At 41.7% G+C, this 16,614-nt stretch overlaps 1 protein-coding gene across 3 annotated transcripts in view; it reads right to left on the reverse strand.

Annotated features, from left to right (window-relative positions):
* Nucleotides 1-12,262: 12,262 nt before the first annotated feature.
* The window catches only part of LOC106579155 (BRCA1 DNA repair associated), a 40,816-nt gene continuing 36,464 nt past the window's right edge, over nucleotides 12,263-16,614 (reverse strand). For all 3 annotated transcript variants that reach the window (XM_014158758.2, XM_014158759.2, XM_014158761.2), the window contains exons 19-21: nucleotides 15,009-15,082; nucleotides 13,572-13,632; nucleotides 12,263-12,654 (exon numbers count right to left, since the gene is read on the reverse strand). In XM_014158758.2, coding sequence (XP_014014233.2) covers nucleotides 12,560-12,654; nucleotides 13,572-13,632; nucleotides 15,009-15,082 — 230 coding nt within the window. In that variant the 3' untranslated portion in view covers nucleotides 12,263-12,559. The remainder of the gene's footprint in view (nucleotides 12,655-13,571; nucleotides 13,633-15,008; nucleotides 15,083-16,614) is intronic.

The following is a 16,614-nucleotide window of genomic DNA, read 5'->3' on the forward strand; positions in this document are numbered from 1 at the left end:
CACACACTAGCTGAATATGCAGAGCTAGCGCGCAAATATGAACTATTAAGCTAGCTAGTACCTATTCCATTTATGTGGCCTCGTCAAAGATGGAATCTTTGCTATCGTCAATTTATTCCAAGATCGGCATGCAGATGATGTAAGTTAGTGCTTCAAAGTCCCTGTGATAAGGTTAGCAATAAACTGGAGTCCAAACTGAACAGAACTACACTCTCTTCTACCATTGTCTTAAATATATTTAATGGTCTCGTTGCAAAAGCTAAATTGTCGCAAGGGAACTTTTATTTATTTATTTTATTTCACCTTTATTTAACCCGGGTAGCAAAGATTATAGCAAACACCACTGAAACGGAATTGGTGCTCGCTAGCTTTGCAAATTCAGCTATTGTTGGAAGCCAGCCAATATGAAACAAACTATTAAAATTACAAAAGGTTGCAGCATATGTTGTGTAAATGGTGAACTCATACAGCTGTCAACTCTTGTCATTTTAATCCGTTTCACATTTGCTAGCTACCTTTTAGATCGAAGCCCAAATAGAATGATAAAAGATAAGATGATAGAAGCCCATCTCCTACTGTAAATAACCTACACACTGTGTGTGGGTGTAGCCAGCCAGCCAGGTAGAAAAATGGCAGAAAAATAAAAGACGGACATCAGAGTATTTTTCAGTACACCAAAATGCAAAGTAAGAACCCTAGTAGCCTAATATCTCAAAGACTAGTTGATAAAATGTTCATAAGAAAGAAATGAAATTCTAATGGAAATGTTTCACAATGATGTCACTAGGCAGAGCAGGCAACAGATGGCACACAGACAGCAGAGTTGGGGACAGATATGCAGGGACACACGGAGTCTCAGGTAAGTTTGTTGAGTCTTTGTTTGGCAACATTATGAAAGGTTCTCAATTTTGTTTACTTGTAAAATAGGAACATAATTGGAAAATGCCATGGATACCCCCACTCTCAACTTAAACTGGTGACTGAACTAAGATTTGTTAAAGGCAATGGTATTGCTGTTGTGATTAGTTGTGTAGTTTTGGGTACCGGTAGTTAGGAGTACGGCAAACACCTTATTTCTTTGGTTCCTCAATATACATTTACCATATTACAATGTAGGCTGTGTTACAGCACTACTTTTGGTGTCCCCCTCAGGAATTACTCTTGAGAAAATGTCATGTAATTGTCCCCTCCAAAGTTGATATCAGATTTTCGCTCCTGCTGTTGGCTAGAGTGAACGTACCAAGACCAGAGTAGGCACATTTGCTATTTAACCCAACAGTTTGTGACAAAGCTATCAGTGAAAATGTGATGGAAACATATTGAACTTTAGATTTTTCTTCGGTACATGAAAACTTAATACATTTTTCTCTTATGTGCACTACCTCATCACACACTGATTTTTATCCGTACCACGTCTATTTGGTGGAAACACACCACTGGTGAGAAAATGCGCTTATTTTCATTATGCAGATTTTTGAATATTCGCATGAAAATCTGTCACCAATTAGATGGAGACCTACCTGGAGAGAGAAAATATTTATGTGAAGAACTCTCCATGAATATCTTAAATTTGAGCTTCCCTGGCAGCGGGTGTACAGGTCTCTTTAAATAGATACTGAACCATGAAACAGCACACTGTAGTGACTGAGGCTGTCATTCACCAACAGAAATACTGAACAAAATCAACCTGATATCTGTTCACACGGCTGCAGAATATCATTTTGGGGAAAACAACATTCGCTCCAGATATACCAGTAAATAGGGCCTAGGTGCATAGTAAAGCACAGATTCAAATCACCTCAAAGGCAGTCATCCTTGCTAGGCTAAGTGGCTAACTGTTCACCCAGGTGGCAAACAAGTTGTCTTCAGGTTTCAAGGCAACCAGTCTATGATGTCTTCAGGTTTCAAGGCAACCAGCCCCCTACACACATACAATCATGTTAAAGCATGCTACAAGCACATGCAGAGTATATAGCAGGGGCGAAACTTTCACTGGGGACTGGGGGGACACTCTTAAATATAATTTTTGTCCCTCCCAGTTTTATCATTGGAATGTGATACAAAACAAGGCAACGGTGTGCTTTAGGACCATGCGGACGCCTCTGAGGGGGTTGGGTAGGCTGTTTGGAGTCTCCCCTACACACATCACTTCTAAAACCAAAGTTGTGCCCCTGGTATATAGTACATACAAATCTCACACACAAGCAGTCACGCCAGATGGCCTCACAGACTGTTTAGAGCTAATTTCCCTTGTAATACATTTCAACAGCAGCAGCATCATTCACAAAGGGATGTAGCCTAGCCTGCAGTCCAGGCTTAGCTCTTCCTACCATTCCCTCCACATCAATATTTCAACAAATCTGTCCACCTTTCTTTCCACATGTCAGCTGAATAATTTTGTTCAATGCACACTTAATTGTTTGGTACAAAATGTCTGATCACTAGGTTACAACGCTCCTTTATGTAGAGCTATTAACAAGACAATGGTTTAGTACCAAATGACACCCTATTCCCTGTATATTGCCCTACTTTTGACATGGGCCCATAGGGCTCATGACCTTCGCGTACATTTCACATGAAATATCTGCGTGCGCCATTTCTGAAAATAATAGGTCGAAAAATATTGAGAAATATAACCTTTGCGCACACCATGCATACCCATGTTTCCCATCATAAATCAGACCTGTAGTAAAATTGTGCACGAGGTGAACGGCATTAAAACTCATGCCCGGAAATACACCCTCCGTACACCTTTTTATGGTGTCAGTAACGCCCTTTATTTGCTGTATAATTTGGCACTATTGGAATTAGGCCAAGCGCAGCTTATAAAAGAAGGAGCAATGTCATATTTGATCACATTTCTGTCGAGGTGTGGGCAGATTGAAAAAGACACTGGAAAATATCAAAACAAACTAAACATGAACGCTGCCTGTAGCGAGTGCATGTCCGCACATTCTGTAAGATTGATTTTATATTGGAAACAATTTTAAAAGAAGGCTACAACCCACACTTCTATGGAAAGGATGAATTGTTTGTCAATATGTTGTTTATAGATTATAGTGTTTCTATATCCTGCCTTGGTATAGGCTCTGAGATTAAATAGGTTTACGATGTTATGCTACTTTTACTTAGAAATACTGTAGCCTACCCATACAGTCAATCATTTTACATAAGCTGGTCTACTTACTGTGTTGAAAGAATGTTTTCATTTTTTGCAGTAATGTATGTAATTTGGCAAAAGACTGTTTTATCTTACAGAAACTCAAACTATTGCAAATTGTTGTGGACCATTCAGCTGAACATTTGAATTCAACAATGTTTTGCATCAACTTTTCCCCCAACCTAAATATGCTGAACTGCCCGTGAATTCTGTAACATCGTCTAGAGCCTCTTAGATGTTAAGCCCTATATGGGGGACTTTGAGCGGTTCTGGACTGGTTCCGATTGACATTTTGTTTTACAAAGCGCCCTGTGAACATCGTAGGGCCTTATAGTGTCAGAAAGCCCCATTTGTCTGCTCTCCACTACCACATGTTCAGCGGAAAGGTGAACGTCTAGCAAATCCAACAGTTGACATTTCATCTCGCTGTGACATTCTCAGCAGTATTTAGATGTCACAACATAAAAAAACGAAATACTAAATCATTTCATAGAATTGAAACATGTCCACTTTCTCTTGGTCACAGACAGGATGAAGTCACTTTGTGCTTAAAGCTGAAGTTGTAATGAATCTGCACACAATTGAATCGTGTGTCTGCACTGCTCAGTGGACATTTAGGAGAAAATTATTTGTCAGTTAAAGGAAATATTGTACTGTTACTAAGTTTGATCACATTTATTTTAGAGTTCTAAGAAAGGCTAAATGTTATATGTTGTTTATAATTTGATTGTTATTATATTTACAAAGCATTTGTCATTTCAAGCCCTATTGCCCCACTGTGATTTTTCATATTTTCATAATATTTGTACTATGCACTTGAGCTTGTGTCCTCAAAAGTGAGTACACCTCAGCAATTTGTTATATTTTTACAAGACAGGTGAGTTCCAGACCTTTCTAAATTGTGTAACATTACCAGTTATTGATTATGGCCATCTCATGAAAAATAATTACATTTGGGTATGTCAATTTAGGCAGAAATCAACATTTTGCCCCATCATTCAAGACTAGCTACAGTACACACACTAAAGAATAAAAAAATAAGTTGAGCAAAACAACTGCAAACTTCGAGTAGGGCATTCAAGTAATTTGTCTGATGGGAATCTGTGATGTCATCAGCCTCCCTCCTTACTTGAGGAACAGTAGAGAAATAGAGAACAAAAGAGGAAAGCCCCCCCCCCAGTTGTGCTGTCATGACATACCTGAACCTATTGAGATGTGCCTTTTATTAAGTAAATCGGTGTTAAATGAGGAGAAAAGCAGACTCTAAAATGACACCATATGTACCGTGCATACGTACAAAATATACCTCAAAATGTGCATGCAACATTTTTCCCGCAAGAGTTAGCATTTATAAAAACTGAACTTGATGCGAGAATGTCCTTTCCTTCACGCAGACTTCGGACCAGGGGTCGGCAACAGGTGGCCTGTGGGCCAAAACCGTCCTGTGAGAGAGTTCTCTTTGCCCACCCAAAGCAAAAATATATATATATTTTAGTTTTGGATAAAAAAAAGACAAAATCATCCAGAATTCAGCTAAAAATTAGTTTCATTTAGGAAATCGTTTCAAGTATTCCCATGAATAAAAAAAGAAACGTGATCATTTCATACCTTTATTACATTGAGACTTGACTGTTTCTGAAATGAACAAATCCATTTTTGGTCATAGTTGTGGTCAATTTGCAGTGTACAGATATATCATAACTATGTTCCGGCCCCCGACAATCCGCTCGGACCCCTGCTTTAGATCAGAGTTTTGGATATAATGATAAGACACCCATGTTTCCACCCTAAAAATGGGATTTCTTGTCCACAGAGCGGAACGGCGTCTCGTGCCCTTTCCTCTCTTTGGATTGGTAGATACAGCTCGTTATTTTAATACTTTCTTTGAATAATCGTGTGGTGTTGACGTCAATTGCCTGCATTCAATGGCGAGAGATGCTATTCTACTTTCCTCATGTCATGAATGTGCTTCACCATCTCGCGACAACTGTGATAAGTGTTTTTTCTCAAAGTTGTCAGGATGTCATGTGTCTTACTTATATCAGTACACTCGTAACAACCTTAGCATTACGAAACTTTGTTAGATCAAATAAACCTAATAAAGCAAATAAGCCATTCAAACTCTTGACCTCCATGCAAAAACTCCTTGCTTGGTGTGCAAAGGAATGGAAAACGCCACCTGCTGGAGAAGACAGTTTTTTTTTGGCCCAGTTAACCATCTGGCTTCACCTGTTTAGACCAGAGATGGGCAACTCTGTACTGCACCGCTGTGCACCTCCCACATTTTGTAACAATGCGGAGGGCTCAATATACCTACGTATAGCTCCACACTGATCGGTTGACGATAGGTGGGGGGCGGCAGGTCCTGTATAAACACAAACTGCCTTCCCGACAGCTCTGCGCTGCTCCACAAGGCGCAAGTAGTATGGCGGTCTCCATACACTTACAACAAATGCCTTGTTGGCTAAGGTCGCTGTATTATACATTGCTCTCCGTTAATTTTTTTTTTGTATCAGCATTAGTACAGTATACATCATCCTAATTTTATCTCCAAGATGTGTCCAATTTGAAAACAAAATGAAAAAATAAAGTACATATTGCCGATATATTGGTGCATTGAACCATGTTGATCACAATTTAAAAACTCAGTAGATAGTGCTAAAGCCATAGAAACAGAATGAATAGAATGGGATGCCCCATTCAAGTCAATGATTGCATAATGGTTAGACTGACAGCCATTGGGTATACTTGCATAGGAGCAAAGCAGGACATCAACACATCAATATGTGCTGTGATTTGTTGATTCAACTCAAATAGGCACTACAAAAACACATTCCATTGAATTAACCACATCAGTTAACATCATTTCAATGAACATTCTACATCACCATGGAAATTAGTGCATCACAATATCAGACAGCCATTGCGAGTGGACCCATGAGTATACCAGTCAAATTGACAGGGTTAGAGGTTCCAAGCCTGTTCTGTTCATTTTATTTCTATGGCTAAAACAATGACATCATACTATATTTGAATTCCGACATCTTTATGCACATTGGCCATTGTCTATTGAGCCATTTGAATATGTCCATTGTTGTTTGGCCCTTAAAAATCACTCTCGTAAAACAGTGCAATAACTCAGCTGATGTGCTGTGTTTGGGACAGAGAAACAATGTCACATTGAGACAAGTACTGAAAGAGCTGAGGCCTAATTCAGTGTTTTTTTCTTGTCTCCAATAAAATGCATGCTATTGTCAAAGACAGTTAAGCTGAATCCATACTCCAATGTTTCTCTGTGACTTTGGGGGAAATGCTGAAAACAGCATTCAGGGCTCCGTCACACCAAAGTGCACATCTGGCATTTGAAAGGCCCGCAAGTCAGAATTGTGACAATTTTTTTCTTCTATTGTTCGGCCATGATGGAGTCAACAACCGCCTTGTTCAAGTTGGAGAGTTGTAATGAGGACACTGGCATTTTGAATGCAAGATTTCAGAGTGCTTTCAGCTGAATTCTAACAGCTATACTTGGTCGTCAATGGTATGTCCGAAGCGTGCACTTCTTTCTTTAAACTGAAGGTTCATGAATAATTATGAAATTGTAGATGTTCCAAAAGGGGGGTTAAGACAGTTTTGTATTAGGCAACTTGAGTCTAGAACTTGATTTTCATGACTTGGAACTTCCAGCACCAAGTCGTTCTTCGCCCCCGCCATAGCCCCAAATGCAATACACTAATAGACTGTACATGGGATACATATTGGCTTGTAGAGAACTTTTATAAATTTCTCGGCTAAAGTGGGGTGGGAAATACTCAGTAAGGTCTCTACTAACCAAATACAAGGATAATATCCCGCTGCTAGGAGAACAGTAATGTAAAGGACTCGGCCGCTAAGTACTTCAGACCAGACAATATTAGACATTAGCCAAGAACATTTGACCCGACTTCATCGTGACGCAACAAAACTCAATCAAATCAACATATTACATTTATATATGAAATGCTCAAAGACAAATATACTACACGGCCAAAAGTATGTAGACATCTGCACGTCGAGCATCTCATTCCAAAACCATGGGCATTAATATGGAGTTGGTTCCCCCTGTGCTGCTATAACAACCTCCACTCTTCTGCGAAGGTTTTCCACTAGATGTTGGAACATTGCTGCAGGGACTTGCTCTGTGCAGGCCAGTCAAGTTCTTCCACACCAATCTCAACAAACCATTTCTGTATGGACCTCGCTTTGTGCATGGGGGCTTTGTCATGCTGAAATAGGAAAGAGCCTTCTCCAAACTGTTGCCACAACGTTGGAAGCACACAATTGTCTAGAATGTCATTGTATGCTGTAGCATTAAGATTTCCCTTCACTGGAACTACGGGGTCTAGCCCGAACAATGAAAAACAGCCCCAGACCATTATTCCCCTTCCACCAAACTTTACAGTTGGCACTATGCACTCGGGCAGGTAGCGTTCTTCTGGCATCCACCAAACCCAGATTAGTCCGTTGGACTGCCAGATAGTGAAGTGTGACTGATCACTCCAGAGAACGCATTTCCACTGCTCCAGAGTCCAATGGTGTCGAGCTTTACACCGGTCCAGCAGACGCTTGGCATTACGCATAGTGATCTTAGGCTTGTGCGCGGCTGCTCGGCCATGGAAACCCATTTCATGAAGTTCCCGACTAACAGTTCATGTGCCGACGTTGCCTCCAGAGGCAGTTTGGAACTTGGTAGTGAGTGTTGCAACCGAGGAGACAATTATTACGCTTCGGTGCTTCAGCACTCCGTGGCCCGTTCTGTGAGCTTGTGTGGCCTACCACTTTGCGGCTGAGCCATTGTTGCTCCTAAAAGTTTCTACAATAACAGCACTTACAGTTAACCTGGGGCAGCTCTAGCAAGGCAGAAATTTGACGTACTGACTTGTTGGAAAGGTGGCATCCTATGACGGTGCCACGTTGAAAGTCACTTTTTAATTTCTTTTACTTTGACCTGTTTTTCTCCCCAATTGGTAGTTACAGTCTTGTCCCATCGCTGCAACTCCCTTACAGACACGGTAGAGGCGAAGGTCGAGAGCAATACTTCCTCTAGAACACGACAATGCCAAGCCGCACTGCTTCTTGACACACCAATGTGTCGGAGGAAACACTGTCCAGCTGGCGACCGAAGTCAGCTTGCAGGCGCCCGGCCCAACCACAAGGAGTCACTAAAGCGCGATGGGACAAGGAAATCCCAGCCGGCCAAACCGTACACTAACCCGGACGATGCTGGGCCAATTGTGCTCCGCCTCATGGGTCTCCCGGTCACGGCCGACTGTGACACAGCCTGGGATTGAACCAAGGTCTGTGTGACGCCTCAAGGACTGCAATGCAGTGCCTTAGACCGCTCCGCCACCCGGGAGGCCCCAGTAAGGAGATTTTACTGCCAACGTTTGTCTATGGAGATTTCATGGCTGCATGCTCAATTTTATACACCTGTCAGCAATGGGTGTGGCTGAAATAGCCGAATCCACTAATTTGAAGGGGTGTCCACATACTTTTGTATATATAGCGTATATGTGCATAAGACTCCATTTAAAACAATGCATGCGTGTGCATACATGCATAATATCATCCCGTCTAATTCACGACTTCTTGATGAAAACCTTTCCAGATTCCCTCAGCAGGTGATAATGTATAAAACAGCAGACGATAAAGTAGTATAGCAGGCCCTGTGGGCACCGCCAATCAATAAACCAGCGGCAGGCGAAACACTTCCAGGAGCTCAGGCAAAGTCTCTGTCGATATTTATAACCCAACTTCTACCTGGAGTCGGCTGCGGTCTACAGGGTAGGACTCCGTGAAGAGGGGAGAGACGTCACTCTTCCTTCAGTGCGGTCTACCATAAAAGTACAACCCTATATAGGGATATTATTACAAGCTTATAACTGGGAATCAGGACTAACTTTCCATCTTGTGATAGCAGACCAACAGACATATAACATTGCCAAACATATGGTATAGCATTAAGCATATCAATGTTTTTGTCTTGCATACATTTGGCTGGTTTCAATACATTATTTAGACGGTGCTTTTTCCATATATGATCGTTAAGAGATATTGTCACCCTTTGGGGTCCAATTATAGTCAAGACAGACATGAGGCCTTCTGTCTCTCACAGCAGGAACGGTGCTCCATTACAACACGCCACACAACTGTCCTTTGTTCCTATGCATGGGTTCCAACTATTAAGATTCTCATTGACCTGATGCATCCATAGCATACGGCGCCTTGAGAGTGAAAAAAATAAATGTTTAAGATCAAATTCATTATTTCTCTCCATTCTATAGGAGGGTGAACTTACAGTATGACAGCTAAAAATCAGAGAAAAGTTAGTCCCTTCCTGCTACCATTGAGGTTAGTACCCAAATGTGTTATTGAGTAAAGATTATTATTATTATTTTAAAATTCATTATCGATTAAATTGTCCGAAGCACATGTGGTATGTTATTTTACATACAAATGAGTTTAGATGAACAGTCCCCCTAGGGTTCTACATTACCACATGCCGCTAACCGTGCTAGTGAGCTACAAAGTCTTTCATAGCACAATATTTAGGACACCACCAACTTTGTCTATCAGGAACAACCTCCCAGGCTTATGTGACCAACCAGGTATGCAACCCGGATAACCTGCCCGCCACAAGACTGTGGTTAGCCTGTTGAGCAAAACCTAGGCATCAGCTCAGGGAGCTAACTCAAGTCTTCAGGTCTCAAACAATGTCAGGCTACCCTAGGTTACTTACAGTCACAGAATTGCAACAGGCTCTCAATTTATGGACGAGGGCCATCCTTGGCGCCCTTAATGTGGTTGTGGTCCTCTCAATCTCTACCCTCGCTATCTTCCTTTCTATTCCCGCCTGTTCAATAATTCAGTAGAACGCTTGCTACTGGCAGAGCATATTCCTGCTCCCCCCACGCCCCCTCTCTCCACACTGGTCTTGTTTAGGATATCTAGTGAACAGGGGTCTGAAAGCCTTGTAGGATACACATAGTGGGCTTTAATGAACCAGGAGTAAAAAGCTTCAACATTAAAATGCATGAGACCTTGAGAGAAGAGAACGGCGTACCGGGAAGTCAAGGTAAATAAATACTAATAGGTTTTTCTGAAATGAAAAACACTCAGATGACGCTGGCGCTAAACAACAAGTGTGTCTGATAAAAGGTTTTAAGCCAGTTGGAGCTCCCGGGCCTCAAACAAAGGTATATTTTCCTACCCCATAGAACAGTGTTGTGCTTGGCCCCCTCTTGCAATATGCTACTGATTCACAGAGATGCTCTGGCCTGAAGCACAGTTAGTGTATAATGTCAAATACTGGAGAACATTTCGTAACAGGCCTGTGAGCCCCACAAGCGTCCCCCTTTTCGGTGTTGCTTTCAGGGTATGCCAGGGTTTTCGGAGGAAACAGAGGGGGAGGGAGAACGGAGGCAAAAGACGACAATGTTGTACCACCCTATTAAGATTCCTGTTCGCTTTCCCTGTGTGTTTGTACGAACACGTGCGCATGCGTATGTATGCGTGCATATATAACAAAACACCAGCCTCTGGCTCTCTTCAGGTCATTGGTTTCTCATTCTCACAGGGTACAAAAATATATAATTTGTTTCCATGCGAGTCGTTTTAAGTAAGAGAACATTACATTTATGTACATCACACAGAGTTTAGTTATAACACAAAGTGACTGTATAACAACTATTTTAAAGGAAGTCATGGTGACAAAAACAAGACAACTTCAGGGGGATGGGGTAAAGTGCAGTAATTTTTGAACTGGTTGATCATGGATTGTCTCTTAGGCATACAGTGGTTTCAGAAAGTATTCACAACTTTTTCAAATGTTTTTGTTTTTGTGTTACAGCCTGAATTTAAAATTGATTAAATTGAGATGTCACTGGCTTACACACAATACCCCATAAATTTGACAAATTAATTACAAATTTAAAGGAGAAATGTCTAGAGTCAACAAGTATTGTTATGACAAGGCTAAATAAGTTCCCATAATAAGTTGCATGGGTTCACTCAGTGTGCAATAGTGTTTAGCAGGATCTTTTTCATGACTACCTCATCTCTGTACCCCACACAATTATCTGTAAGGTCCCTCAGTCGGGCAGTGAATTTCAAACAAACAGATTCAACCACAAAGACCAGGGAGGTTTTCCAATGCCTCGCAAAAGGGTACCTATTGCTGTGGTGCATCTGTACACCCAGTCACTACAAAAGATACAGGCGTCCTTCCTAACTCAGTTGCCGGAGAGGAAGGAAACCGCTCAGGGATTTCACCATGAGGCCAATGGTGACTTTAAAACCGTTAAGAGTTTAATGGCTGTGATGGAAGAAAACTGAGGATGGATCAACAACAATGTAGTTACTCCACAATACTAAACTAATTGACAGAGTGAAGAGAAAGCATGCACAAAAAAATATTCCAAAACATGCATCCTGTTTGCAGTAAGCCACTAATTACTGCAAAAAAATTGCCAAATCAATTCACTTTTTCTCCTGAAAACAAAGTGTTGTGTTTGGGGCAAATCCAATAAAACACAATACTGAGTACAATTCTCCATATTTTCAAGGATAGTGGTGACTGCGTCATGTTATAGATATGTTTGTAATAATTAAGGACTGGGGAGTTTTTCCAGGATAAAAAAGAAAGGGAATGGAATGAAACACAGGCAAAATCCTAGAGGAAAACCTGGTTGTGTCTGCTTTTCATCAGACACTGGGAGATGAATTCACCTTTCATCAGGACAATAACCTAAATCACAAGGACAAATCTACATTGGTGTTGCTTACCAAGATGACAGTGAATGTTCCCGAGTGGCTGAGTTAGTTTTGACTTAAATCTACTTGAAAAACTATGGCAAGACCTGAAAATGGTTGTTTAGCAACGATCAACAACCAACTTGATAGAACTTGAAGAATTTTGAAAATAATAATGGGCAGGTGTGGAAAGCTCTTACAGACTTACCCAGAAAGACGTACAGCTGTAATCACTGCCAAATGTGCTTCTACAAAGTATTGACTCAGGGGAGTGAATACTTATGTAAATTAAATATTTATGCATTTAATTTTCAATAAATTTGCAATTTTTTTTATTTATTTATTTTTACATGTTTTCACTGTCATTAACAGGGTACCGTGTGTAGATAGGAGAGTAACACAAAATGTGGAATAAGTCAAGGGGTATGAATACTTTCTGAAGGCACTGTATTAAAAAAGGAGGGTGGCAAGGGAGCCACTTGGACGTGACACCAGGGACTGCCTCTAGTGACAGGATCCAGACCAGGGAACGATTTGGGTATCACACCAATGAACTTAGTGTAGTGGGTCCAGGCCAGCGGGGCGATTTGGATGTGACACCAGGTCTTGAGGTTACGTTCTGTAGTTGTCGAGGCTTTGAAGGGTGTAGGTTGCCACGGTATCAAATAGCCAACCACGGGTAATGACCGTGGCTATCCTCTGGAGGGCTGTGGAGAACACACAGGAAGTGATGAGGTATATGTTGCTATGGCAACACCCTCAACAACAAAATGGCCACAGGTGCATTTAACTAAAACAGGTAGACGCAGCGATATGACATCACACACAGCGGATCGACTTCTTACACCATTTGCTCTTCCCAATGTGAGCGTGACCTTGTGTTACCTTGTGTTAACTTGTGTATGGACTGATGTGTGTAGTGTGTGAGACGGTGCGACGTGAATGTGTGCACGTCTGTGTGTTTCATTAAAATCAATGGTGCAGAGGGGCTAGCAGGTATAACTTGGTTACCTGGAAGAGCCTGCGGACGCTGGGTAAGAAAGGCCACGTTAAATATGTAACTACATGAACTAGACCACCGGGAGAGGGATGTATTGGGTGTGGTGCCGTTAGTAACTTTTTAATGAAAGAGATTGTATTTTGTGGCACAGAATTGATATTTTTGACAAAATATAGCATGTTTAAAATGGTGCCCCATAAGGATGCTGCTGCACCACCTCTCTCATCACCCCCTTTCCATTTTCTTCTTTAACTTTATTAGTCCATTTGTTACAGCGGACATTTTTTTATATATTTTTTTTTTTCTCAGACCCCCAGATAGTACGCACAAACACAGCTTTTTCTCCCCACCCCCTCTCTGTCTGACACACTAGAGGTCTATCCCTGTGCGGTGCTTCAGCCTCAGGGCGATAGGGTGTGGATGACTTATGTAACCGCCCTGTCGCTGGCCGGGACGGCACCATAATCACAGCATTTTTCGGAATGGAGCCTAACGGTGTGTGTGTTTGTGTGAGAGAGAAAAATGTTGGAAATGTGTGTGAAAGAGAATATGTGTGTGACTGTGTGTGTGTGATAGTGTGCACGCGCGAGTGAGAATGTGTGTGTTTCCACTTGGGAGACTCACCTTGGTAGTTTATTGGTGATTGGTCCGAGCCTGGTTGTACCACTATTAGCTGACGAGTTTTCTGACAAAAAGTAACAAAGAGAGAATTTATAATCCCCTCTTCCCCACTACTGTATCCGGAATTATCCACTCAAGTAAAGAACAAGAGTCATTTAGTATTTCTCCACTTTCAGTTCTTTCAGTGCAGTTACAACACAGGTCTTACAAAAGGCCCACACTGTGATATTTACAGCCGACAGACACAGTAAGCCCTTCTCCAGGGTTAACGCACACGCACGCGCACACACACACAATACTTGAGCATAGTTTTGGTTGTTGAGTGTAGTAGTGTGTGGATGTTAGACTTGTAATGCGTGAAGAGGGAACTATCTGCATTCATCTTGCACTGACTCTAAGGGATACTTAGAAATACTATATATAGTAAGTTCCAAAAGTATTGGGACAGTGACACATGTTGTTGGTTGTTTTGGCTCTGTACTCCAGCACTTTGGATTTGAAATGATACAATGACTGAGGTTAAAGTGCAGACTGCTTTAATTTGAGGGTATTTTCATCCATATCGTTTAGAAATTACAGCACGTTTTGTACATAGTCCACCCCATTTTAGGAGACCAAAGGTATTGGGAGAAATTCACTTATATGTGTATTGAAGTTTTCAAAAGTGTAGTATTTGGTCCCATATTCCTAGCACGCAATGATTACATCAAGCTTGTGACTCTACAAACTTGTTGGACGCATTTGTTTTGGTGGTGTTTCAGATAATTTTGTGCCCAATAGAAATTAAATGGTAAATTATGTATTGTGTCATTTTGGAGTCACTTTTATTGTAAATAAGAATAGAATATGTTTCTAAGCACTTCTACATTAATGTAGATTCTACCATGATTACAGATAATCCTGAATGAATCGTTAATAATAATAATAACAATAATGAGAGAGAATGTTAGACGCACAAATGGGGGGGGTATGATATTTGTGCGTTTAACTCACTTAACTTTAGACTACTTTAATACGCATACAACTTCTCCCAATACTTTTGGTCCCCTAAAATGGGGGGGGGACTGTGTACAAAGTGCTGTAATTTCGAAACGGTTCACCAGATATGGATTAAAAAGTTAGACAGTCTGCATTTTAACCTCATAGTCATGGTATAATTTCAAATCCAAAGTGCTAGAGGACAGAGCCAAAACAACTAAAAATGTGTCACAATCCCAATCATTTGGGAGCTCACTGTACACACTCTGTACCCCCTCCCCACACACACACTTTCATTCTCATCATATGCTGCTGCTCGTCCGTTCTTTATTTTACTCTTATTATCATCATCATCTAGCCTGATGCATCGTTGGGAAGGGCTCGCAAGTAAGCATTTCACGGTAGTATTCGGCGCATGTGACAAATAACAGAACATTTTCAAGGTCAGACAGACATTCTTACCAGTTCACCCGTGAAGAGAAGTGGCTCTTGGACCACCGTTGCGCCGCAAAGCTCCACCATCCACTCCATCTGACCTGGAGAAAAAGGGAGAGAGCGAGAAAGACATACATCCTGATTAAGAGACAGAGCCTTCCCAGAGCCTTCATTAGTAACGTGACTCTTGAAAACCTTTGCACGTCTACGAGTGATCCAGACAATTCGTAGGGCAGCCAAAGGGCATCGTCAGATGCTTTTTATTGCCCCACTGCGTCACTTTATTCACAGAACATCTCTGGTAAAACTTATAATGAAGATGTTTAAGCTATCTGTATGACAGTGCAACTTGGTCTCAGAGGATTGCGTATTATTCTGTACGTAAATCGGTGACCCTCCATTTTGTATGATATGAATGGTATATATTAATTTGTGGATGTCTATCACCCATTTCTTTTAATAAGCTACGAATTACAATATGTTATGAATTTGCAAAACGTACTATATACACACACTACATGACCAAAAGTATGTGGACACCTCGAACATCTCATTCCAAAATCATGGGCATTAATATAGAGAGTTGCCCCCCCCTGCTGCTATAACAGCCTCCACTCTTCTGGGAAGGCTTTCCACTAGATGTTGGAACATTGGAAGCAAGTCCCTGCAGCATTCAGCCACAAGAGAATTAGTGAGGTCGGGCACTGATGTTGGGCGATTAGGCCTGGCTCGCAGTCGGAGTTCCAATTCATCCCAAAGGTGTTCGATTGGATGGAGGTCAGGGCTCTGTGCAGGCCAGTCAAGTTCTTCACACCGTTCTCGACAAACCATTTCTGTATGGACCTTGCTTTGTGCACAGGGGCATTGACATGCTGAAATAGGAAAGGACCTTCCCCAAACTGTTGCCACAACGTTGGGAGCACAGAATCATCTAGAATGTCATTGTATGCTGTAGGATTAAGACTTCCCTTCACTGGAACTAAGGGGCCTAGCACGAACCATGAAAAACAGCCGCAGACCATTATTCCTCATCCACCAAACTTTACAGTTTGCACTATGCAGTCAGGCAGGTAGCGTTCTTCCGGCATTCGCCAAGCCCAGATATGTCCGTTGGACTGCCAGATGGTGAAGCATGATTGATCACTCCAGAGACCGCGTTTCCACTGCTTTAAAGTCCAATGGTGGCGAGCTTTACACCACTCCAGCCAACGCTTGGCATTGCGCATGGTGATCTTAGGCTTGTTTGCGGCTGCTCAGCCATGAAAACGCATTTCATGAAGCTCCCGATGAACAGTTCTTGTGCTGATGTTGCCTTCCAGAACTCAGTAGTGAGTGTTGCAACCGAGGACAGAGGACTTTTACGCGCTTCAGCACTCGGCGGTCCTGTTCTGTGAGCTTGTATGGCCTATCACTTCGTGGCTGAGAAGTTGTTGCTCCTAGATGTTTCCACTTCACAATATCAGCACTTACAGTTGACCGGGGCAGCTCTAGCAGGGCAGAAATTTAACGAACTGACACGTTGGAAAGGTGGCATCCTATGATGATGCCACGATGAAAATCACTGAGCTCTTAAGGCCATTCTACTGCCAATGTTTGTCTATGGAGATTGCATGGCTGTTTGCTCAATTTTATA

Source organism: Salmo salar, chromosome ssa19 (assembly GCF_905237065.1).
Source record: "Salmo salar chromosome ssa19, Ssal_v3.1, whole genome shotgun sequence".
NCBI lineage: Eukaryota > Metazoa > Chordata > Actinopteri > Salmoniformes > Salmonidae > Salmo > Salmo salar.